At 38.7% G+C, this 22,191-nt stretch overlaps 1 protein-coding gene across 15 annotated transcripts in view; it reads left to right on the forward strand.

The window, feature by feature from the left end:
- MAGI2 (membrane associated guanylate kinase, WW and PDZ domain containing 2) overlaps positions 1-22,191 on the forward strand; it is a 726,830-nt gene that overhangs the window by 670,469 nt on the left and 34,170 nt on the right. For all 15 annotated transcript variants that reach the window (NM_001396254.1, XM_040685423.2, XM_040685432.2 and 12 more), the window contains 4 exons: positions 6,100-6,285; positions 8,879-9,110; positions 12,297-12,537; positions 14,337-14,480. In NM_001396254.1, the coding sequence (NP_001383183.1) occupies positions 6,100-6,285; positions 8,879-9,110; positions 12,297-12,537; positions 14,337-14,480 (803 nt within the window). The remainder of the gene's footprint in view (positions 1-6,099; positions 6,286-8,878; positions 9,111-12,296; positions 12,538-14,336; positions 14,481-22,191) is intronic.

Consider the following 22,191-nt stretch of genomic DNA (forward strand, 5'->3'; position numbering starts at 1 on the left):
TTAGCCATGAGAGAAACTCTACCGTATTCAAGTTTCCCAAATTTCAGATTATTCAGGAGCAATGAAATTACAGATGTTTACATTTAATATATACTTTCAACTAAAACTTGATATGTTGGAGTCCACTGGTTGAATGAAAACTCTTGCACCTTTTGAGAACTGAGGACATAGTAAATATTCATGTGATCGTCTGTATTACATTGAAAAGGACAGCTGGCTCAGGAAGGTTCACTTGCTTGGTTTATTATCTATAGGCATTAATATTAAAAAAAGATTGTGAGAATTTATGTGCCAGAGAGTTTAATAGAGGCTCAATTTTTTTTTCCCCATAACTGATCATTTTTGACATTTCAACACTATGTAGAGGAAAAACACAAAAGTTACTCTTTACAAGATATAGTCTCAGCAGTTACAACTAAAGGGATTGAATAAAGAAAATTATAGATGAAAAAAGAGAATCATTATTTGATGTTAACATCCTGTTAGAATCCACTATTTCTAGCCTAAGAGTCTCACAAGCGATAGGAAATCATTTTTATTTCCCAAAGAGCAAAAAATTAACTGAAATAAACCGTGTTAGAAGTATTGATATTCAACAGCTGCTCTGGCTTTGTGTAAAGGTGATCCAAGCATATGGACCTTCAGGTGTAAAGCCACCTATGATATGAATTTCTATGATATGAAGGCATGGGAAATACTATGATTTGGATTATGAAGAGTAAAAGTGGGTAATTTAATCAAATAAAAATATTAATGTATGTATGTGAATTTGCAGTTATCCGCTATTTAATGAAAGCAGACGTTTCCCACTTCCTAAATAAAAAGAACTCTTTTAAATCATTTTTCCTCTTAATTAGTTAATTTAAGCTCTCGATTGATGATGAGCCTAGAGCTGAGCATTGCACAATTAACCACCTTCTGGGAAAGCATCATCTGCTAGGTGCAAGCTCTGTGTCAGGTTGGATTCCTGACACAAATACTTCAAATATCTGAGGGAGATTTAGGAAGAAAGGTTGATGGCCTCAAAAATCCTAGAAGCTTAGGTTCTCTTTGGATTCAAATCTCACTAATGTCACAGTTTTTTTGTAAAGTGCACTGCAAAAAAAAAATTAGATTCCATCTGGAGATCCATTGTTAGGAATGGTTCCTTCAGCACTGCCATTCTCTGCCGGGTTCTTTGAGTCTAGGGTTATGGCCTTGGAATAATTATTTTTCCTTAAATTAGATATTCATATGTTTTATTCAACTGTATCACATTTTGGATCATTTGATGGTAGTAGGAAAAAAATTTATATGCATCTGGTTTGAAGGACTGTATATTTTGTATACACATGAGCAGTATCTCATTAATTTCCCTTATTTTCAACAATAGAATTCTGTATAAGTCATTTTTTATGCATAGTATTTTTCTCTTGCATCCTCATCCACTGCGTAGTCTGAGAGAAGTAAGAAATAAATTGTCTTATAAAAGGCCATCTTACCTTCTGTACTCACTCTTAGCTTGAATTATAGCAAAAGGAAAGGAAAGGAAAGGAAAGGAAAGGAAAGGAAAGGAAAGGAAAGGAAAGGAAAGGAAAGGAAAGGAAAGGAAAGGAAAGGAAAGGAAAGGAAAGGAAAGGAAAGGAAAGGAAAGGAAAGGAAAGGAAAGGAAAGGAAAGGAAAGGAAAGGAAAGGAAAGGAAAGGAAAGGAAAGGAAAGGAAAGGAAAGGAAAGGAAAGGAAAGGAAAGGAAAGGAAAGGAAAGGAAAGGAAAGGAAAGGAAAGGAAAGGAAAGGAAAGGAAAGGAAAGGAAAGGAAAGGAAAGGAAAGGAAAGGAAAGGAAAGGAAAGGAAAGGAAAGGAAAGGAAAGGAAAGGAAAGAAAAGAAAAGAAAAGAAAAGAAAAGAAAAGAAAAGAAAAGAAAAGAAAAGAAAAGAAAAGAAAAGAAAAGAAAAGAAAAGAAAAGAAAAGAAAAGAAAAGAAAAGAGAAGTCTGTATAGCCTACGAGCCTTTAATGCTATAAATAATTAGATGAAATTCTTTGCAGAGTCTAATCCAGGCACATGGTACCACTGTTCAAATTGTACACATTTGGAGAAAAGTTTATAGTGAAATCTGAATAGAAGTATGAATAAGTTTGTACGATTTTTTAAGGTCAAGTGGAGTCATTTATCACCAGTCAAGTGATCTGGGACTTCCTTTAAAAGGTTACATTATTAATTGCTCTGCTTAGATAAAAATAAACCCTGAAGGTGTGATTAAATAAAAGACCTGAAGTGTTAACAAAGCCCTAATGAAATGCCACACTCAGGAGATGCTTCCTAGGAACAGAGCTGTGATGATGGACAATGCCAGTGAGATACCTGGGAGATACCAGCTCTACATTACCCTTGGTCAGGCATGGTGGCATGGGACAAGTGTGCAGCAACAGTGGAGCCAGCTCTTACGGATTTGTCTAATCCCTTCTTGAATCCCTTTGTTCTTCTGGAAGGCCAGAGGATTGCTCCTCTGTCTCTTGTTCAAGTTCATCAATGATACTGTGCTCATGGATAATTCTTTTGAACAGAGTCTGGGTTTTGTTTCTGACTCCACACTGCCTTTTTCTCAGTCTTGCCTAGTTCAGTGCTTTGTTTTCAGGATGGGGACATTGGATCTGTCAGCAGTGCTCAGACTTTAGGTGCATGGTAACAGACAAGCAGTACATCATTTCCATTGCTATTCTTTTCCTAACTCTTAAAATTATATTTACTTTTCTATTTCTATTTCTATCTTAGAATCTTAGTATTGTTAAAGTCAGAAAAAACCTTAAAATCGTCAAGTCCAACCATCAACCCATTTCTACATGCCCATTAAACTATATCCTTGGTGCCACATCTGCACTGCATGTTTCTTGAACACCTCCAGGGATTGTGACTCCACCACCTCCTTGGGCAGCCTGTTCTTTCTAGAAAAGTAGACACCCTAATTACCAGATCTTCTAGGCAGTAATAGTTAATTTAGGGCCCATCTCTGCTTAATCTTAGCAATGGGTATTTTTTCTCCATGTGTATAATTGTGCGTTTCTTTCTGTGAGATCTTGTCTGTCACTTCACTCAGCCCACTCAGTACTGCCAATTTTAGATGTGACCATTCTGAATGATAAAAATTCTCCATCATGGAAATTCACAGCTCATGTCTACCTTTGTTCCTTAGCTTTTACCTAATTAATCCCCTATGAGTATCATATCTGTTCACAGTACATATTCCGCCACCAAAGACTGTTCAGAACTTAAAAGTTTTCTAACATAGTAATAGTCAGATTTTCATAAACATACTTGCACATAAGATAACCTGCACCCCATTTGAAGCACACATATTTGTAAATAAATACTTAAATAAATTCTTCCCTTCCTTACGCAGAAGATGATGGCCGTGGTATTGCTGTTTAGGAGGAGGCTTGGGCAGAACTCCACTGGAGAGAGCAAGCAGCAACTAGAAGCTAACTTGGATGCTACTGGGAGAGAAGGAGCCATGAGGCAAACTTCCCCTCATATTATCTAGAAATGCACAGAAACCATCTTCTGCTGAATTGTTGTGGGTTTCAATAGTAATTCATTGCGTCTGTCCACTAAGTCATGATGTAGCATTTCAGTGGTCTCCTTGGCAAGCTCTGACAGGTACATGAGTTCCGTCTGTGAAAGCTTTCCACTCTTTGCTGCAGCAAGATCATGTGGCAATGCACTGAACCGATATATCCTCAAACAAGAAGGACTAAATCCTCAAAAACCAAAGTGCTGTAGAGAAGGTGCTTGATAGACATGAGCACTGTTCTGTTTCATAGCACTGCAGGACAAACTGATCCCGGAACATTTAGTTACCTTCACCAGGCAGGCAAAGGCCATTTGACATAGAAGGAAGATATAGGGAAAAAAAAGTTCCTTCTCTTTTTCCTTCCTTTCCATTTCCCAGGATTTGGAGCTGAATCAGGCTGTCATGGCCATCCCACCCCCAGCTTTGGTTTTAGCAGAAATCACAAACACACAGACATCTGCTCTATTCACTCGTCATGTGCAAGAAGTCCAACAGAACTTGTGCTGGCAGATAAACAGGATTCCCTACCCTCCTTTCCCTCGCTACTGAAGTTGTGCCCCTACTTAAGTTATTTACGCTAGTAAAAAATCTTTAGGCTTAGCAGTGGCAAGCATGAGAATTTTATCTATGACATTTCATCCACAATGCTTCTCCTTCTTTCTTCCTACTCAATTTCTTGCTCACTCATATAAGGCATCCTTATTTTCAGATCTCTACTGATGTGTATCACAGGCAGGGTAATTTCAGACAGCTCCTGTATTGCATAACAGCAACAGCAATGGTTCAGTCCTAGCATAAGTGATTCTTAGTGGTGTTTTGAGAACTCATCTGGTCAAGGGCTTTCTGTGAATGTAAATTGCTTCACTGTCAATTTACCCTTTCACTTACTGGGGAATCTAAGCATCAAGGGCAAAATAAAATCAAGATCTTTACAAAGTGAGGCCAGTTATACTTAGTATATTTAAATGTATAGAATGACCTCAGATACTGTGACATAAGCTATTTGCCTGTTTTCTAAGCAGTAAGATATCTCTGAAGTAAACTAGCTTTACCTGCATTACTGAAGTCATAATTAAATTTACATTCTTGCCTGAAAGATAACTGTAAGAAGCACGCGATCTGGTTATGGCTTTCACTTCATTGTATTTGCTTAGACTTCTAGTTCTCAGAAAATTAATTTATAACACTGTAAGCAACACTTTCATCCTCATTAGAAGCAAAAATCACTGTGAGGAGTGCATACTGTGACTTTGCCTGAGATGTGCAGTCTGTGTTTATCATCATCACCTTCAGGAAATACTTACGGGGGACTGAGAGATTTGTTTTGCAGTGATGGAGTATTCTGAAAATATTCCCCATTAGTGCTTTGTTTGATAATAGCATTGATAGCCAAGATATCTCAAGGAAATGTTGATTCATCTTTCGCTTTATCTATTCACATTTCCCTTTAGATGTTAGAATTTTGAAGGATATATTATTTTAAAAGGAAAAAAAATGCTTTTAAACACCATTTGGAGGTGAACAGTGAGGCAGAGCAGCTTTGGGCTGTTTGCTAAGACTGAAGTGTGGGATAGGCGGGGGATTCTCAGACACTATTATGATATTAATAGAATAAACAGTCAAAGGAAATTGTGATAAGTGTATTTATAAGTAGTAAAAAAAAAATACCATATTCTTTGTGGGGCCTAGATGGAGAGATGGGAAAAGTCAGCTATAGCGTATCCATTTAGGTAAAAATGAGAGGAGAATGGGGAAGAAAGACCAGGAGAAAGAGTTAGAATATATTTAGAAAATTCAGTGGGAAATGAGGGAAAAGACAGGACAAGAGAACAGATGGCACACGCAGGGAGATGGAGAACCACAAAGAGCAAAAGCAGCAAAATTGGTCTGTACAGTTTTAAGAATGTGTACGTGTTTGTGTGCTTCTATTTGATGTAGTGAATGTGTCTATACACTCGTAATTAACTGCAAATTAATTCTGGCATGCATCTAATTAGAAAACTGCACGTCTTGATAAATCTTCAGTATGATTTCTGTTTATCAATTAACATGTTTGTGTGGAGGAGGAGAACAATGTAGTGAACCCTGGGCACTTTCAGTAATAAAATCTGTTGGTATATAAAATCAATCATGTCTGTAGAGCCTCTATTACAAATACAGACAAAAGAATTCTGTAAACTCAGAGGTGGGAGACAATTTAAGACTACTACTTAATGTGCAAATTTATCCCCTTCGGTGTTTTAATGCCTTATTCTTCTTCTGATCTGTTTATTGTCTTGTTACGTGCCTGGTTTGTAGACTAGCTGAACCATAAAACTGATGATGGACTTTGTATGTATGTATATGCCACGAACATCTAGATTCTGATTTTCTAGCAAAATCTGTGTTGTTTTAATACAGATGGCATTGTGTAAGAGCAAGTGTTTTATGCTCAAAGTATCTTTTCATTCAGGTGGAACTTTCTACCAAATTAGCTCAGTTTAGCTCTTCTGTTTGTGAGCACCACCACTTACTGCTGTGTAAGCTAACTGTGACTATTCTTCCTTGTCTAGCTGTACCCCATAAAATAGGGCGGATAATTGATGGAAGTCCTGCTGATCGCTGTGCAAAACTTAAAGTCGGAGACCGGATCTTAGCTGTGAATGGCCAGTCTATCATTAACATGCCTCATGCAGATATTGTGAAGCTAATTAAAGATGCAGGTCTCAGTGTAACACTTCGCATCATTCCTCAGGAGGGTAAGTCAATGGCCCTTAAAAACAGGAAGAAAATTTTGAGTAGCCTCCAATTAGCTTGAATTATGTCAGTGCTTGAAAGAACATCTTTTGTTTCACATTCTCAGCTGTAACATACAGTACACCAAAATTACAGCCTTAGAATCAGCTGGAATAATATCTGAATTCTTGAAAAGGTTTCTTGCTATGCAAAAGGCATTTGAAGGAAATTTGGAGAAATCTGAGAGGGAACAGAGTAATAGAAACTCAGTTTTCATGTCTTTTGTAAGAATTGTCTTTTCCATGGGAAAGCATGCTATAAGAGGGCTAGATTTCGAGTTCATGTCCTTTAAACCAAACCTTTAAGTCAGCAAAGTGACTGACAAGGCACTGCAATGGCTGTCACCAGGCATGTTCCGATATCAGCTACCTGTGACAAAGTGATGTGAAGGAAGAGTTCAGATTTGGTAGTTTCCTCCACATGTGCAAGGATAAGAGTACAAGGCAGGAAGGACATGAAACCTTAAAATATCTCCTTTGTAAGGTGAGGATAGGAGACAGATTAATTATTCTGATCATTACTGCACAGCTTATCAGTGGAGGTCCTTTGATGTTGGCTTCATGGGTTTTTATGTTGATTTCAGGACTTTTTGTAGTTTAATGGCCTGATTACCATCAGAACCAAGAGAGTCACATACATGAGGTAATGCAATTGCTTAATTACTTAAGTGACACTCACTTTCTGCTGTTGAATCCAGCAACTGGATGAGGAATTAGCCTGACACTGGCCATAGATTGCCACTGAGGGAATGTGCCTATTTTGCTAAATGAACTCAGTGAAGGAAAGAACACATAAACACACAAGCTCAGAATTCACCCCAGAGAGCTGCAAGAACAGTAGTGTATGATCACCAGAGGTCAGTTTTGTGAGCAGCTACAAACAAGTGTTTTACTTTATGCAGTCCATGCAGTTTATTTAGGCCTTCCTTGCACACTGATTTATGCATATTAGCAAATTACTGGCATTTAAGTATTTCTCATTTAAGTAAATGGGGATGTTAAACTAGAAGGAAAGCAGAGGTACCCCTGGGATGCAGTGCTGCAAGCTGCTCTCAGTTGCTGGTGGAGCAGCATGTGTTCAAGGCAAGGCTGCCCCATGTGGCTGGGTGACATTGGACTCCTCATTTGCCTTCTGGTATTAGCTTCCCAATTTATAAATCAGGAAAAAATCTAATACCTCTGTAACGTACTTTCAGGTGAAAAATGCCATATAAATGCAAAACAGTTTTAGAAGCAGCTTATGATTTGACTTGTTCATCCATAGTTATGAGAGTAATGTGGAAACCAAGGACAATATTCCCAGTCTCTGCCTCTGAAACTGCAGTACAAAAGAGGCTCACAGATGCAAAATGGGCAATTAAAGCCTTAAGCATAGTAATTACACAGACAAGTATTGCTTATGCCTGCATGAGGAGTGCTTTAAGTGCAGATATACAAGCTTTTTTGACGATTAAGCCTAAATTGAAAAGATTTTTAATAAAGCATCCTGAACTTTTAGAACAATTATGAGCATAAATTAAAGAAGCAGAAAGCCGTTGTAAGCACAGTCAAATGGGACAAACTCACTCATTACAAAATATAAAATAAAATAGTTTAAAATTCAAACTAGATTCAAATGCAAAGATCTGGGCAAGATCTGGATCTTGCCTACCTATCGTCTGGGTACCATGCCACACTGGCCTCACTCATTTTGTTGCAAGCAGGAATAATAAAAAAAATACACTGTGTACTTTGCTGTTGATAATGTGTATAGGATGACCTGTGCAGTTCTCCATCCTCTGGCAAAAGGAGTCTCTCATTTATGCTTCCAAGCAATGCTGAGCCAGCGTGGAGAAATACATTTGATATAAGTTTGGTGCCAAATGTGTCTTCCAGGGGAAATGTAAAGGTAGAACATCATGGCTGATTGTAGAAGGCCATCTCCCAGCCCAGCCTCTACATCTTTTTGAGTTTTATGCTGCTTGGAAAAAGGGAGGCTGGTTTTCTGCAGTGTTCCTATGTGAAGCTCTGGTCATTTGGCATCAATATAGGTAAATACATTGGTTTTGCTGGTTAGTCATAATATTGTGTGACTGGTTTTACTGTTCACAGTCCCCAAAGATGTAAAAACTACAGGGAACTCTCGTTGAGCTCAAAGAGCAGGAGCTAACACAGCGCACCAGTGGTTTAGCTTTCATGACAACATCTGTCATCCCATAATAGTGCTGAGAGCACTAAAATCGTTCATTTTCTCAAAATGAAAAGTTTTCAAATATCAATATTTCCAGGCTTTCATAGCAACCATGACACATGGAAGCCATTTGCCCTGTTCATTTGGGTTTTAAATAATGAAGTTGTCAACGAGAGCCGCAGAATTGGCCAGGCTTTCAGATCTCAGAGAATACCAAGAGGACCCTATTAGCCTCAGACGTCTTAAAATGTAATTATAACCCAAGAGAGCAAAAGCGACAAAACATACATTTCTGGAGTGCGACTGACAATGGTCATCATCTACCTTTGCCCTTTGTTTAATGCCATTCTGTGACAGCTCTTTAATCTCTGGCTTCCTGTTACACAGAGCTGAACAGCCCGGCCTCAGCACCCAGCTCAGAGAAGCAGAGCCCCCTGGCCCAGCAACACAGCCCGCTGGCCCAGCAGCAGCAGCAGCAGCAGCAGCAGCAGAGCCCTCTGGCCCAGCAGCAGCAGCAGCAGAGCCCCCTGGCCCAGCAGCAAAGCCCCGTCACCCAGCACAGCCCCGTGGCACAGCCCACACCCCCACAACCCTTGCAGCTGCAGGGACATGAAAACAGGTAAGAAAATAGCAACTTCACAGCCTGCAGTGCCCTCATGGAGGTGGGGTGGGCTCTGACACCCAGTGCTGCCAGGATCATGCTCACAAGTGGTGAACTGTGCTAACATGACTTCTCTGAGTAGCCTGGGCTGCATCAAAAGCAATGTGGCCAGCAGGTCAAGATTGTCACCTTCTACTCCGCTCTCATGAGAACCCATCCGGAATTATTACATTCAACTCTGGGGCTCCCAACATAAGAAGAACATGGAGCTGTTGGAGTGAGTCCAGAGGAGAGCCACAAGGATGCTTAGAGGGCTGGAGCACCTCTCCTTAGAAGAGAGGCTGAGGGAGTTGGGATTGTTCAGGCTGGAGTAGAAAAGGCTTTCAGGGGACCTTGTAGGGGCCTTGCCATAACTTAAGTGGCCTACAAGAAGGCTCCAGAAGGACTCTTTAGCAGGGAGTGTTGTGATAGGACAAGGTATAATGATTTTGAAATGAAAGAGGGGAGAGTTAGCTTAGACAGTAGAAAGAAATTATTCCCTATGAGGGTGGTGAGGCACTGAAACAGGCTGCCCAGGGAACCTATAGATGCCACATCCCTGGAATTGCTCAAGGCCAGGCTGGATGGGCCCTGGACAACCTGATCTAGTGGAGCTGTCCCTGCATATGCTAGTGGGTTGGAACTAGATGGACTTTATGGTCTTTTCCAACCCAGTTCTGTGATTCTATGGCTGATATTATTCTTAATAGAGAACTGCCCAAAATTTTTCAAGTATCCACCAGGATCATATTTTTGTTAGGAAACTGAATACTGGCATATTCCATGCTAATAATTTCATCAATAGCATAGTACTTTCTTACCATGTTATCACTTACAAAGCAGATCTATCTACATGTGATGATGATGTGGCCTTTTTTTCATTATCCTGTGTGTCACTTTCTTTTGCTCGCTGCAGCTCTGGAGTCATGAAGATATTTTTTATTAACAGGTTTTCTCTACGGTGTATAATTTTCCAGCCACTTTCTCATGTATAACTTATTTATGTGCATTGAAAAAGTTTGTCAGTGATGGAAAAGAAATAGCAGGGGACAGATGTATTAAATGCTTAATATATCAAAAGCACACTCATGCTATGCAATACAGCTTTTTGTGATCTCCAATCAACACTATTTAGTCTTCAGATTAATTTTTGGCATGTGAAATGAAGCTGATTGCACTGTCTTTAAGCTAATCTTCAGCAACTAACATACATGAAGGCCTTTGTCCCAAAACAGTAGGTACTGCTCACAGAATTTTAACTTTTTGCTTCTGGTGATACTTGAGTTCAATTGTTACGCACTGCACCCTCTGGTTTTTCTTGTTCAGCAGATGTAGTACTTTCTCTTGCCCAAAAGGGTTTTCTCTCAATTAGTCACACTTGGCAGATTTCTTTCCATTATATTTTACTGAACGTTTCTCCAAAAGTGATCAGTTTTTAGAAGGCATGCACTTCTGACGAAGTGCAGTGTACAGCTTTCACAAAAGTCTGTCTGGGTAACTGTAAGTCAATATTAAATATCTGCCAATCTGGGAGTTTTCAGAGGCAATCTGTAAATGTTCCCAATTAAAGTTTCATAAAGAAATTTTGTAACGGTTTAACTGATAGTCATGATCTATAATTGATCATTACTCCATTTACCTACTCAACAACTGTAAATAAAAGCATTATCATCTTAGATACAGCTGTGGTAGAACACTGAGAACCTGCCTAAGGTTGACTCTTAGTCCAGAAAAAGGTCTACTATTGCTAATTCATATAGTGACTGTTACCAGATTTTATAAATATGATTACATCTGGTTTGTTTAGTCACATATGTTGCTTCTGTATCAAAATTAAAATACTAAAAGATGCTTAAAGCTCTTAGGGATCCTAATCAGTATTTTTATTTCACTGTTAATAAGGCTCAGTATCACAGTGAGCCTCTTGTTCTCCATCTTCTTTTTACCTAGGATTAGGATGCTGAGTAAAGAAAATGAGAGGATTGCTTGTATACGTGCAAGTCTTACTGTAGATACCATGTACAGGTTTTAAAAGATTGTTTGGCAACGGGCTATTTCCATCTTCTCATAAGTGCTAAAGGGAAGTAGTAGTTCTGGTACCTTCGTGTCTGGTCAGACACAGGGCTAATTCAAGTTAGTGTGTAGGAAGACCTGCCAGGGTGGTTTTGTAAGTGCGCTATCAAAGTAACAACATTCTGAAACATATCTAAAACACTTCAAAATGTTTGTATTAATTACTTATCTTCTCAGGAATAGATTAACATGAGCAAAACCAATGCTCTCCTTCATCCAAACTGCCATTTATTTCAATCAATAAATTCTTTTCAAAATCGCTTTCACAGTCAATTACATACACACACACGGTCACTTGGTCAACTGCAGCGCCACAAAAAGTCCCATTTTCTTTGAAATGTTAGAACTCATCTTCCTTTAACCAGATGACAATTAAAGCAATATGTTATTTCTTATTAATTCCTCATTAACCAAATTTGTTTTCCTTTTACCCTGTGTGACTTCTTTGCGTAATTACTGATTATGTCCTGTGGGCCTGTAGCCAGGCACTATTGCAGGGTGTGTGCAGTAATAATAAGCACTGTATTAACGTGTTTTGTATCAAATGCCTTTCATTAAAAAGTTAACAGCTAGTAGAAAGAATGCATCCTTTCTAACCTTTAGAAGTTCACAATAATAATGCTTTATGTCATTGAAACAGAGGGGCTAGGAAGGTCTGCACTGATGTTTCATTTACTCTACAGAAGTCTTAATTCTTGAGAAAGAATGTCATAAACTTAATGGGCTCTTTTATGGTAAGCATTGTGGAGGTGTTTACATGCAGTTTCATCTTCCAGGCAGGCAAGATAAAAGGGAATCAGGATGCTTCTTTCTGTGTCTGTCCCTCTGAGCCTAATCCCAATCTCACTGATAGCAGCTGGAAAATTGCACAGTATGACCTGAGGGAGAAATGCTGATGCTCGTGTTTCAGAAATGCTCCTCGATTTTGGATGCCTCAACTATTTACCCTCAAAAGTTTTGCTTATCTGTGAAAATTTGCTCTGTGGAATTTTGCAGTCAGGCAATTTGCTTTCACTCCTGGATATGGCATGTAATGCATATTTCTTCACATTTTTGCTGCTTTCTGAAACTAAGCCATTTTGACTTTCTCAGTTATAGGTCAGAAGTAAAAGCCAGACAGGATGTGAAACCCGATATCCGACAGCCTCCATTTACGGACTACAGGCAGTCTTCAACTGACTACCGCCAGCCTCCCCTGGACTACAGGCATCCTCCCGTGATGGATTACCAGCAGCCACCACCCCTCGACTACAGGCAGCCACCCTTGCTGGACTACAGACAGCACTCTCCCGACACCCGGCAGTACCCCCTGTCAGACTACAGACAGCCCCAGGTACAAAATGCTGACAGCTCTGCTCAACAGAAAGCACTACAGTTGGAAGAGAGAGATCATATATTATTAAAGCAGCTGACGTTACAGGAGGAAAAGGCACCTTCATTGTTTTTACACTGAGTTATTGTTTCTGTGTAGAGTACTTGAATGCAGAGCCATTAATATTAATGAAGAACTTTGTGATCTGCCAAATAACACTGCATTTCTAATTGTGCGACTACAATGTTAAATAAATGCTATTTTTGATGTACTGGAGAGTTAAAATCAAAGTTCTAAAATAAGCTGTCCTTGTATCAGCAGAAGTACTTAGGTGAGATGGCATTTCTAAAGCATTGTTGAAAATCAAGATTTTATCTAATCCAAATAAATAAATAAGTAAAAGTGAATCCTGATAGATAAAATTAATTTTTTTTTTTTTTTGCTAGTAGTCTGGATGAGGAGAAACTAGCTTGTGCAACCAGTTTCTTTGAGATCAGGCATGATCTCACAAATTCAAAGAAATAAATCTTAGGTGAACCTTGGAAAAGACTCTGCTGATGATAAATATTTACTGATACTTGTGAAGGTTTAAGGATCTAGCTTAAAGTCCTGATGAAAATATCCTCCTTTCTTCTTACATGTGTGCAAGGGGAAAAAAAATGAAGAAAAAAAAAAGAAAGGACCACAAAGGTCAGAAATATATTAAATTAGACAGTACATTTTCTGGACACTGTGTGCTGAAACCATATATAGAAGTTATTTTTGTGTCTGTGTTTTCCAAGCCAGATACATGAACTCTATCAACGAAAATATCCAAATTCCTAAATGGAATCCAGAGAATCTTTTGAGTTTATTCATTTCTGTTTCAAAAAGTGAATATCTGTCCCTATGTCCACAGCCTTTTTTAGCATCCAGAGATGCCTAGGCTGCCTATTTCTCACCAATCTATTTAATTCTCTGTCCACTGGTATACACAGCTCAAGCTTGCTGTTGTTTTTCTCTGTGGTACTAGTAGTTCAGATCTGCCAAGAAAAACCTGGAAAGATGAATCTCAGTCCCTACAGGATGCAGAACAACATTTCCCACCTCCTCCTCAAGGCACATATTTTACCTGAAGTGAGGAGCATTGCTGCACTTTGTGACTCCATGCAGTCCAACCTACTAAGCAAGTTGAGTTGAAGCACTGCAACAGGTTGCCCAGAGAGGTGGTGGATGCCCCATCCATAGAGACACTCAAGGTCAGGCTAGACAGGGCTCTGAGTACCTGATCTGACTGCAGGTTCCCTGTTCATTGCAGGGGTGTTGAAATAGAGTACCTTTAAAGATCTCTTGCAATTCAAACAGTTCTATGATTCTATAAGTTCTGCCAGGAATTTAGGAGGTGCCTCTACTACTAATTTTTGCATTATTGATGGTGTTTGTACAGGAACTGCCTGCTATCCCACCTGTCAGATCAGCACTTCTGTATAGGCATAAAGCCTTATTCTTGGGTACCATGAACGTATTGAACGTGAATGTGGAAATCACCCTGAGAGCTTTGGTTCTAGGTAACTGCAGCATGACATCATTTCAGGATAGTTTAGACGTAGGCATTTACATTTTGCTAAAATCTGGTTTTAATGACCAAAAGAGTTGTTCTTATTCTCATCTATCCTGACAGTGCAGAATTATACTTCGAAGGTACATTTGTTGGTATTAATGAGAAGATGCATATTTGAAATTATGTATTTTAGCGGTTTTTTTTTGAATGCCTATTATGTCGTTCATTATGGTTAATTGTCTTTCATTTTGTTTTTTTGTTGTTCTTTTTTTCTATACAGGACTTCGATTATTTCACTGTTGATTTAGAGAAAGGAGCCAAAGGTTTTGGGTTTAGTATCCGAGGAGGAAGGGAGTACAAAATGGATTTGTTTGTGCTGAGGTTAGCAGAAGATGGACCAGCAATAAGAAATGGAAGGATGAGGGTAAGTAAAATAAATTATAAAAAGCTTGTCAACAAACAGATGTGTTTGGGATGAGATCAAACAGATGGGGTCAAATAGAAAGTAGGTGGTTTGGGTTTTTTTTTTCTGATTATGTCTTAAAGAATCAAAACCAAATGCCTTCAATAAGACAATCTTGTGAGAGTTGAAGAAACAACTTGAAATTACATAGATTCTTTGTGGAACAAATACATTACTTTTTGTTGATAATAGCTTTTATTTTGTTGTACTTTTTTTTTCTTATTCTTGCACTCACATCAAAGCATCTTCAAAATCTCTGAGAAAGCATTTAGTACATCTTTGATAGTAATATTGGCATAAATAACAGTTATTTAGTCACAAAAGCAGTGATAACTGTGAGACATTTAGCTGATAGTTAGGATTCTGAAGACATGGTCTGTGTTGATTTACTAACAATCAAATTGCTGTCCTATTGTTTGCTGATTTTGTTTATTGACATAATTCAACCTGTAGGGATCAATTTTCACTATTTGGTGATACACTTCTTATTGCATTTGTGTCCTTTACAGTAGTAATAACAAATTTTGCAAATGCTGTGATTGTTAAATGGATTCTGTTTCACAGTCCTAACAATCTCATCAAGTTTGACTTCATACTGAAAAAGCATTGCCATCAGTCTAAGTATACAATTAGGATCTTTCTGTTTGTTATTTTTTAATTCACTCTCAGTCTGCCACTTTGCAGAATTTTAGGATTAATTTAGTCCTCAGTTGTAGCATGGTGTTTAAATTCCTGACACTGGGAGCTTGCATGGAGAAGAAATTGCATAATGAGTCTCTGCGAGATGGAAGCCAGATGGGCAACAGGAAGCTGAGAACTATTTACACAATGTTTTCTGTGTGAAATGTAGGTGCATTAATGTAGCAGCTAGAACTTTAGCTCAAGAGTATTTTTGGTGTTATCATTCTTTCCTGCACTATAAGGTACCATGAAACTTGACTGCTCTTAATAAAAGGCCATAAGTGAGATGTACATTATCAGCCAGTGTGATTCAAGATCTGGAAAAAATTGGGCATTTAATAAACTCTGGAATCACATATTTAGAAAAAATATTGCTAAGACAACAGAACATGATGATGTACAATGCTTTTAGAGAGGTTCATTTCAAGTAATAATGTGTGCCAGCCAAAAATAACCTAATACATTAAAATCTGTGCATCATTTGAATAAACTAGTACCACAGAACAAAGTTATTCACCATGTGAGCAGCATAAATATACAAATATATATACATATATACATGCGTATATGTATATATGCTAAATATGTTTTATTACACAGCTTTCTTCAATTTTATTAGGGAAAGCCCTTATCTTATCATGAAAAACGTTAATTTATTTTCTAAAATAGCTTATTTTAAATCTTGTTGATGTGGCCACAATACATAGGCAAGTCTAATTCTGGACAGGTAGCTGAAACTTGGAGTTTTCTCTCTCTGGAGTTTTCTCTCCTTTTCACCACTCTTTGAAACCAGCTTTACCGTCCATCCCAGTCATTGAGGCTTGGGTTATATTCTCCTGTTTAATACTCATTTTAACCCAACAGTCACATATAGTTTTGAAACTTGCAAGACTTTTATCTCCAGTGACCTGTAACTGATGGTCAGAAGTAACTCAAAAACAGCTTCTTCAAAACAAAAATAGCAAAACAAAATGAATTATTTGTTGAATGGAACAGAGCCTACGGGAAGATGAGCAAAGAAGGAATATTTCTGTACTCACATTTCCTTTCCTGATTTACTATCTTCTGTCAATGCAGGTTAATTAATCTACTCCACACTGTCTACCTAAAAAATTGATTTTCCTCATGTTTATAAACTCCCTCTAAATACTGGAAGGCAGATGATAGGAAGAAAGTGAGACAAAAATTGAAGCACCCTTCTAGTTTGATCTTCAGGATCAAACTAGAATTTATAGTGAAAAATATGAATTCCAGTAAAGCTTGGGTGCAGATGAGAGAACAGACTCATAGACTGAGGACAGCAAGTGCTGTAAGTGATGGGATTCCACTGGCTCTGCCAGAACTGTCTGTCTCTAAAAAGAATTATGGAAGGGGGAGAAGGTTTCATAAAGCTTGTTACCCCGTTTGCATTTCCAGCTTGAAGTCCTGATCTTAGTTTCCCCTGGGAATGGCATGCCAGGCAGTTAGTGTTTTTATTGGAAACAAATCCACAGAGGAACTCTTCATTTTAGGACTGCAAGATCTAAAATAGTCTTTAATTGCTCTTCATGACCAATTGAGCCTTTTTCTTCAATTTTCTGCTGATTTGTTCTGGGAACCTGAAAGGTGGAAGACTACTGATTTGATGTCATACAGAGTTCATCAGTCTCAGCTGCATATTGCTTTTCCACCCGAGGACCACTTTCTGACAACCTATATATATACTGCAGTACATTTTAAGGTTTGACAAGGTATTGCCTTAAAAAACAATTTTAAAACTTTCACAATCTTACTGTCCTACTCTTGATCCTGGCACTTTTACATGCACTCAGCCTTTTGTTTGGTCTCATAGACTCTCCTTCTGTAGAAAGCAGAAGCATAAATCCTCATTTAACTTGGCTTCATCTGCCACAAGACATAGGAAGGAAACATCCATCAAAGGACACAGAAGTCTACAGCACATGCATCCTTTGCCTGCATGGCTGGTAAACTATTCTCAATCAGTGTTGGGATAGTCAAAGCTATAATTACCTAACTTCATATGTCAAGTCAAAAACTGTGATTAATATTGTCAGGATTTTACTGCAATTCATGGATTAGAGATAAGGAAGATTCTTCACAAAAGACTTCTGTAGAATGTACAGCTAGTACAGATTCCTCTTAATTCTATCCATGGAGCAGAAATCAAGCTACAATTGGTAATTCTGAAGCCTACTACAGCAACAGTTTACAGAACTTGAAAAATGTGGCTTAAAATGCTTCCAGTAAATCAAATGAATTTTCATAAATAGCAAGATAGCTTAGAAGTATTGAAGAAAACTTTCATTAGATATAAGGAAACTGATATAAAAGACAAAAAGATTATCAAGAACTTTAAACGTGAGATACATTCTCTAAGACCTTCTGAGTTCTAGCCCCAGAACAGAGCAATAATATGTCATATGCTGTAAGTAACAACAGTAGTAAATTGAATCAGTCATCAGAGTTGAGGAACATAACAATGACAATGTGTAGCACAGTCTTTGGAGCCTTTGGAGATTCAGACTCTACCAGCAACAATTTTACAGGTCTATTTAAATGAGTCTCATGATAGCTCATATTTTTCTTCATCTCCTACTGAGAACAATGATCAAGCATTCCCCCTTGTCTCATTACTACCAGTCCATGTAAAAAGTCAGTCTCCCTCCTCTTATAATCCTCTTATATCTGTGGCCCTCCTCTGCACTCTTCTTCTGCTGGGAACCCCAGGCCTGAATGCAATACTCTAGATGAAGCCTCATGAGGGTAGAGCAGAGCTGGGATAGACACCTACCTCTCCCTGCTGGCCACCCCTCTTTTGATGCAGTCCAGAATACAGTTGGCCTTTTGAGCTGCAAGCACACACTGCCAGCTCACATCCAGGTTTTCATCCCTCAGAACCCCTAAGTCCTTATCTGCAGGACTGCTCTCAGTAAGCTCTTCTCCCAAACTGTACTAATATCCAGGACTACCCCAACTAAAGTGCAACACCTTGCACTTGGTCTTGTTAAAACTCATTAGTCCCGCTTTTCAATCCTGTCCAGGTCCCTCTGGATGGCATATCTTCCCTCTATTGTATCAACTGTACTAATCAGCTTGTTGTCCATAAACCTGCGGAGTGTGCCCTCGGTTCTTCTATGTCATTGATAAAGAAGTTGAAGAGCACAGATCCCAAGACAGAGCCCTTGTGGACACCACTCATGGCTGGCCTCCACCTGGACATAAATTCATTGACAATGACCCTCTGGCTGTGGTTGTCCAACCAACTGTTTAGCCACCAAGTAATCCAGCCTTCAAATCCATATCTCTCCACTTTAAAGATAAGGCTGTGATGGGGACCATATCAAAGGTTTTGTGCATATTCAGGTAGACATCATCAGTTGCCTATCTTTTGTCCACTGATGGCCTCACCCAATTGTAGAAGGCCACCAGACTGGTCAGGCATTATGTGCCCTTGGTATAGCCATTCTGACTGTCTCAGATCACCTCCTAGCCTCACATGTGCCTTGACATATCTTCCAGTAGGATCTGCTTCATAATCTTCCTAGGCATGGATATGAGGCTCACTGTTCTGTAGTTCCCTGGGTCTTCCTTTCTCCTTTTCTTGAAAATGAGAACGGAACCGTCAACTGCTCTCAGGAGAGTTGTTAAAAATACTCATAATGTTTCCAAGATGTATGAGATATGATCAACAGACAGATCTGTTATTGCTGTGAATGGTATATCTACTGCAGCCAGCATGCTCATTGTAACCAGCTTCAAAGAACCTGTGGCTGAAGACTGCAAGAATACAGAATATACTGCACAATTAGGCTTACTGAATGTGAAATTCATGAAGAATGGGGACAAAATTTGCTTTTTAATACACAATGTACATCTGTGTCATTTGTCACTTCATGAGTTACATCCTTTTTTTCACTTCTTCCATAAAAGTCATACTTCTCATCTCTGACAGTTCTAGCTTCATTGCCTTGTCAACTCATTTTTCTCAGACTACATACACCAGTTAGCCCTATCTCTAACTTTCTCACATCTACCAACACAATTTTTCTCATTTTTTAATATATTTGTAAAGCAGACTTCTGAAACACAAGCACTTCAGAATTTTATATCTGTCATGCTTTGCATTCTTTGTTTGGCTCTTTGTTTTGTTGCTTTTCTGCTGCCAGTGCTCCTCTTTATTTCATTTGTACAGGCTTGGATCTAGAAATAGACACAAGGGACAAGATATTCCTACAGTGTTTATTGTCAACTTCCATGCTGCTGTTGCATAAGAATTTGTGAGGCTTCAGTCTGTTCTAGCTTGCCAAGTGAGCAGTGCAGTGAGACTTATCCTATAATAGTAACCAAGAGGTGCTGTGGACAGGTTCATGGCACTCTGCAAACTAGCAATCTGTGTATTTCATCCTTTCCCATGATAACAGAGTTCACACCACTTTATTCAAAAAATTTCATCCACCTACATCAAGGATCATTCCTAGAAAAAAGAATACAATATTCAAGAGCCAATGGCCAAAAAAGGCAAGCAGCCAAGAGGGATCTGGTCTCTTATTCAGAAGGAAACATAACTGAGGATTCAGATCATGGAGGGCATAAGCATTTCATTTGAAATTGCTGTCAAAACCCATGTACAAGCATTCAACATTATTCAAAATTGTCATTTCCCTCTTTGCAAATGTCTCAAATAAAAGGTCAGGCAATTGCTTCTACTTTTTCTTTCTGATGACATAGCCTTTGCATTGCTACTTACAACAAGAGGGGCAGAGTGCCCATGAAAATCATACCTTGAAGCCCTCTCTTATGCCGTGGGAGATATAAGTGTAAGCCCACTTAAAAATCCTGTATATCAGGCTTCAAAACAGTAGGGTGGCAAGTGAAAGTTAGCTATTGCTAGCTGCATCCCCTAGAAGAAACTAATTAGGATCAAGACCAACTCTTCAGGCTTCTCAAGACAATATGCAATATGTTGTCAGATATCTAGCTGGACTCCGTAAACTCTGTACAACAGTGGAGTTTAACAAGGGAATATAAACCATCTCCTCAGAGCTGGACACTCCCATATGTCTCAAGTCACACATTCAGAAATAAATTTGAGGTATTCTGATTTCACTATACAAATAGCAAGAACTGACATGTAGGCAAAATTTAGAGTAGCTTCAGGTAATTATATCCCAGCAGTGTTTGGGAAGGCTTTTATATAACAAGCAAAGCAGAAGTCTTTTTCTTCCCTGTTCATCATAGAGTTTTCTCGTTTTGTCTTTCTTTTTTGCTTCTTGCTTGGTGTTCATCTAGTTGCTTTATAGCAGACCTTGATTTATAGGTTTTTAAAAGATGAAAGTCATCCGTTTCCACCGGTGTAGTTATCTTTCTGTCTCTGAGGCTTAAATTTAACTCAGCTTCCATAGATGCATGTCCTCATGCAATGTATCATCGTTTTATATTAAAAGCATCTTCAGTAGCTGGTGTCTGACATCTCAAAGACAAAATCTAAGCTGAAATGGAAGGGCTGCCACGTGTACTGTTTAGTAAAATTCCTGATCCACTGCCAAACCTTGTACCAGAAATACTCTCTAGTAGTCACATGCAGTATCTGTAGCTTCAGACACAGGTGCTGCCTCTTAATCCTCGTGATTCTATGCTCCACACATTTTGCTTTGCTTCTTCATTTGCTCCAGAAAAAGTTTCTGTAGGATTATCTCAGCCTTTTGTAGCTGCACTCCAAAGGGAAGAGAGGAAGAGGTAAATGTGAAATAATACCACAGACCGTACACTAAAAGCTCAGGAGGAATAATGAAAAATTTATTTACAATAAGGGGGAATCTGTAAGAGGATGTTGCTGTGCACACCCCACAGTTTGCACTGGCTCCTCACTGGTGTGAACCCTCACCAAGATTTTTCATTAAAGACAAATGTAGTGTCTGTTTAGGCTATGCAATTAGCCCCACATTGGAGGGCTATTTGCTACAGTCTCCTTCGGAATTGCAGAGGTTGCAGTCCATAAGCATGGTGATCAAGAAGTAGCTCAGTTCAGCTTGACAGTGATTAAAGCAAAAAGTATTAAAAATACAAGCGGTTTTCAGACAGTAGAAATAATGGATGACAGTGACATCTCCTTATCCAGTCAAGAAATCTACAGCAACAAAATGGGAAGAAGGAAAGAGAAAAGGCTTGATCCATCATTACCTCCTTACAAACATTTAGTTCAATCACAGTAACAAAAAAAGTAAACCAAGGATTAACCAGTGTTAACACTTAATTTTTGCCACAGCAAACTTTGTAGTCCTATTCAGGATCAGAAAAATACCAAAGTCTTTGAGATATAGTGCTGAGTTACTTCAGCAAAACTCCAGTTCTTAAAAGGCATTGAAGTCTGTGTTTAGAATAACGCAGATAAGCAGATGTTGGAAGACTTCTTGCTGGTTACAGAAAGCATAAAGGGGAAAGGAGCAGTGGTAGGTCCTAACAGCCTCAAAAGTCTTCTTTGGGTGCATTGAGTAATCACTATTCATATATACATATAGTAGTCACAGCAGGGAGCCAGCTGCAGGTAACTCAGTGGGAGTGAGGGCTTGAGAAGGCTGTCAGAAATTACACTGAAAAGTCACTAATATTTAGATACTTAAAAATGGATTCTATGCACACATTTAAGGGACAGAGGAATGCCCCTGGAGCATACAGTCCTCCACCAGCTTGTTTGACTAGGGTCTTGTGCACGTATCTAAAAGACAAATGCCTCCAGTGTGATTCATGTCACTTAAGTAGCCAATCTTTCCTACATAACTAGCACTTACCCTTAAATCCTGCGGCATACCTGTCTTACTTTATGCTGTAATATAAATCTTACCTTCATAGTAAGCGTTCAGTGAATGTCAACACTGTCATTACAGTGGAACATAAAGACAAAGATATCCTTTGTCCCATCCACTTATTCTGTGATTTGTGATCCATCTGAACAGTACAGTAAGATGTTTAGCTATGTTTTCCCACTGAACTG

This window comes from Gallus gallus, chromosome 1 (assembly GCF_016699485.2).
Source record: "Gallus gallus isolate bGalGal1 chromosome 1, bGalGal1.mat.broiler.GRCg7b, whole genome shotgun sequence".
Taxonomy (NCBI): domain Eukaryota; kingdom Metazoa; phylum Chordata; class Aves; order Galliformes; family Phasianidae; genus Gallus; species Gallus gallus.